General features: G+C 52.2%; 1 protein-coding gene across 1 annotated transcript; it reads left to right on the plus strand.

The window, feature by feature from the left end:
* The first annotated feature begins 1,141 nt into the window (after positions 1-1,141).
* LOC109740401 (uncharacterized) lies at positions 1,142-2,918 on the plus strand. The gene is made up of 3 exons (XM_020299454.4): positions 1,142-2,120; positions 2,336-2,380; positions 2,474-2,918. Exons 1-3 carry the CDS (start codon positions 1,307-1,309, stop codon positions 2,596-2,598), a joined length of 984 nt encoding a protein of 327 aa, XP_020155043.1. The 5' UTR covers positions 1,142-1,306; the 3' UTR covers positions 2,599-2,918.
* The last annotated feature ends 257 nt before the right edge of the window (positions 2,919-3,175 follow it).

Genomic DNA, 3,175 nt, shown 5'->3' on the forward strand with positions numbered 1-3,175 from the left:
GGACGTGACGAACCGCTAAACCTAGACAAATCTTGAGGAAAATGGAGCTTGGAGGTCGAGCTTGTAGAGGAGAAAGCTTAAGTAGTGTGACTCGGGCATTTCATCAAACACCTCATGTGCATAGGAGGTGAACTAGAGCACCATAAAGCTCTCCCCTCGCCGGCCAGAAAAACAGAGCAGTGGAGTGCTCTGCCCGCGGGCGAGGGGTATATATAGCCACCTCATTGGTCCCGGTTCGTGGCTGGAACCGGGACTAAAGGCCCCCCTTTTGTCCCGGTTCCAGGCACGAACCGGGACCAATGGATGTGGGCCAGGAGCGAGGCCCATTGGTCCCGGTTCGTGGCTGTAACCGGGACAAAAGGGTCCAGACGAACCGGGACCAATGCCCCACGAGGCCCGGCCAGCCACCTGGGCTCACGAACTGGGACGTATGCCCCCATGGGTCCCGGTTCATGACTGAACCGGAACTAATGAGCTGGCCAGGCCTGGACCAAAGCCCTGTTTTCTACTAGTGATATATGGCCCCCCTTAGTTTTTTCCCATCTCTGATTTTCTTCCAAATAGAATATTCTTTTGTAAGTCAATGAATTCTTATCAAATAAGTGCTTAACATTAAGATGACATTTTCCCTCCCATCTCCAATATTTCTTCCAAATAATACTTCCTCCGTTCCTAAATATAAGTCTTTTTAAAGATTCCACTATGAACTACGTACGGAGCAAAATGAGTGAATCTACACTCAAAATATGTCTACGTACATCCATATGTATTCGTTTGTAATGGAATCTCTAAAAAGACTTATATTTAGGAACGGAGGGAGTAATTTTTTGGTGAGTCAATATATTCTCATCTAGGTTTTGTTGAGTTACAAAAGAAAAATATATGCTTTGTTGAGGCTCAACCTCCAAACAGTGTCCGCATCACCTCGAGCTTCACGATGGGAACGTTGCACCATGGAGCAACAGATTGAGGATGTTTCCGAACTTCCCATCAAACTAAAAACTACGAGAAGAGAGCGAATCCCGCGTATGCCTTGCTTTGGCGATACTTAGCCGACCGAGGAGGCAAGCACACTGGATTAGATTCCGGAAACGGGTTAAAGAAGACACTAATATGCCCCCAGCAAAGCAAAAGCTCAGAGGCTCCTCAAAGCGAAAGTGAAAAAAGCCCAACCACAAGCGAGCTAACAACAACCACTCTTTAGCTTTTTCTCCATTGTTGTTGAGGCAAAGAAAGAAGCTAAGCTGAGCTCTCATATCCTTGCTCGCCATCGCACATTTGCACAGCGTCACTCAACTCCAGTGATATGGAGATGCGTCTCCACCTCCATGCGTTGGCGATCCTTCTGGTCGTCTCGGCGCGGCCTACGTCCGTCGCCGGCGGGCTGTGCCGCGACAGCTGCGGCGACGTCCCGGTGCGCTACCCGCTGGGCATCGACGACGGCTGCGGCAGCCCGTATTACCGCAACATGCTGACCTGCGCCGACAACACCACGCTCCGCCTCCGCACCCCGTCCGGCACGTACCCGGTGTCCGGCGCCGACTACGCGGACCCGCACCTGGTGGTGACGGACCCGTCCATGTGGACGTGCGCGCGGCCCTTCACCTCCGTCCACGCCGCGCCCTTCAGCCTGGACACCAGCACCCGCTTCTCGCTGTCCCCGAGGAACGACCACCTCTTCTTCAACTGCGACGAGGAGCGCGTCATCGTGGCGCCGCGGCCGGCCATCTGCGACCGGTACCCGGACCGGTGCGACTCGGCGTGCGACAGCGCCGGGTACCTGTGCCGGAACCTGCCGGGCTGCCGCGGCGCGCTGGAGGAAGGGAACATGAGCTGCTGCGCGTACAGGCCCCGCGCGGCGGAGTCGCTGAGGGCCATGCTGCGGCACTGCGAGGCCTACACCACCGTGTACTGGCGCGCGGTGGGCGACAAGTTCCCGCCCTACGACCAGGTGCCGGACTACGGGGTCCGGGTGGACTTCGAGATCCCCGTCACCACGCGGTGCCTGCAGTGCCAGGACCGGCGCCGCGGCGCCAACGGCACCTGCGGCTTCGACCCCGCCACCAGGGACTTCGTCTGCATCTGCGACGGCGGCCGGAACTCCACCACGGACTGTGCAGGTGCGCTCTCTCTGCCTCTGCTCTGGCTCTCGGTTTTGTTTGGTAGTAATTGCATTCGGAGACGTTCAACTAAAAAGCATAGGATTTGATGAGACTTCAGAGGTTACGAATTCTCAATGCTAGGATCTGCATAAAACCAAAATTATGCATCAATTGACCATGTTTCTTTAATAGGGCATACCAGTCTGATCAATTGATCATGTTTTTCTACACAGATGGCCGCGTGACAGGGCATGGAGCATCAGCCGGAGTGGTAGCTGGTGCGAACTGCGAACCACCACTCAAAACCTCACTCGCACTTTCGATTATCTGAAGAAACAATTTCATTAATTTTGGCCATTTCTGTTATGCAGCAACCGTCGTGTTCTCAATTTCGGCAGCTATCGGCATCGGGGGGCTCGTGATGTACATACGCAAGTTGAGATCGAGCAAAGTGGTCACCTGCGGCGTCCAGAGTAACGAAAATAGATTCTTCTGAGCCGACCTCAAAGAATTCCCATGAACAGTCTTCCGCATGTGCAAAGAAGAAAGGAGGGTATGGACCCACGTCAGATGGAGAGGGTTCCGGTGTATACAACACGAAGCCTTGAGATATTTTTTTCTTGTAGTTTTGGGCGATATGTATGATGCATATGATGGGCATGCAGACCGTACTACATTCAAAGATAACGAGGGCGGCATACTCAGGTGAACAAAAGATATGTGCGAGTGCATTGCCGCCGAATTTACATGTTGTGGTAGCTTGTAACCAGCGAGGCGTCTGTGGTGACTTTGCTAATTAATTTTTTAGCACAACAACTTCATTCTCTTGTCGGGAGTCATGCTTGCGAGTGAATTAGTCTTTGTTGCAACGTGTCAAAGGATAGAAAACATGGTTCTCAACCACCCATACACTCTAGAATCAGTGTCAAAAGTATGCAACGAATGTGATATGCAAGATTTCTAATTAAATGAAATGCTTCTCACTCATTGCACGACGTGACACAAGGAGAATGTCAATAACACGATAAAGACGTGAAACTTTAGACATACAAGTAACGAATGAGAGGGGATAA

This window comes from Aegilops tauschii, chromosome 7 (assembly GCF_002575655.3).
Source record: "Aegilops tauschii subsp. strangulata cultivar AL8/78 chromosome 7, Aet v6.0, whole genome shotgun sequence".
Lineage (NCBI taxonomy): Eukaryota > Viridiplantae > Streptophyta > Magnoliopsida > Poales > Poaceae > Aegilops > Aegilops tauschii.

Excerpts from the sequence above, each read along its gene's own strand:
- LOC109740401 (XM_020299454.4), top strand. The coding sequence starts at position 1,307 with ATGGAGATGCGTCTCCACCTCCATGCGTTGGCGATCCTTCTGGTCGTC. Across the intron at positions 2,121-2,335 it reads CTCCACCACGGACTGTGCAG|ATGGCCGCGTGACAGGGCAT; the intron begins GTGCGCTCTCTC and ends TTTTCTACACAG. Across the intron at positions 2,381-2,473 it reads ATCAGCCGGAGTGGTAGCTG|CAACCGTCGTGTTCTCAATT; the intron begins GTGCGAACTGCG and ends TCTGTTATGCAG.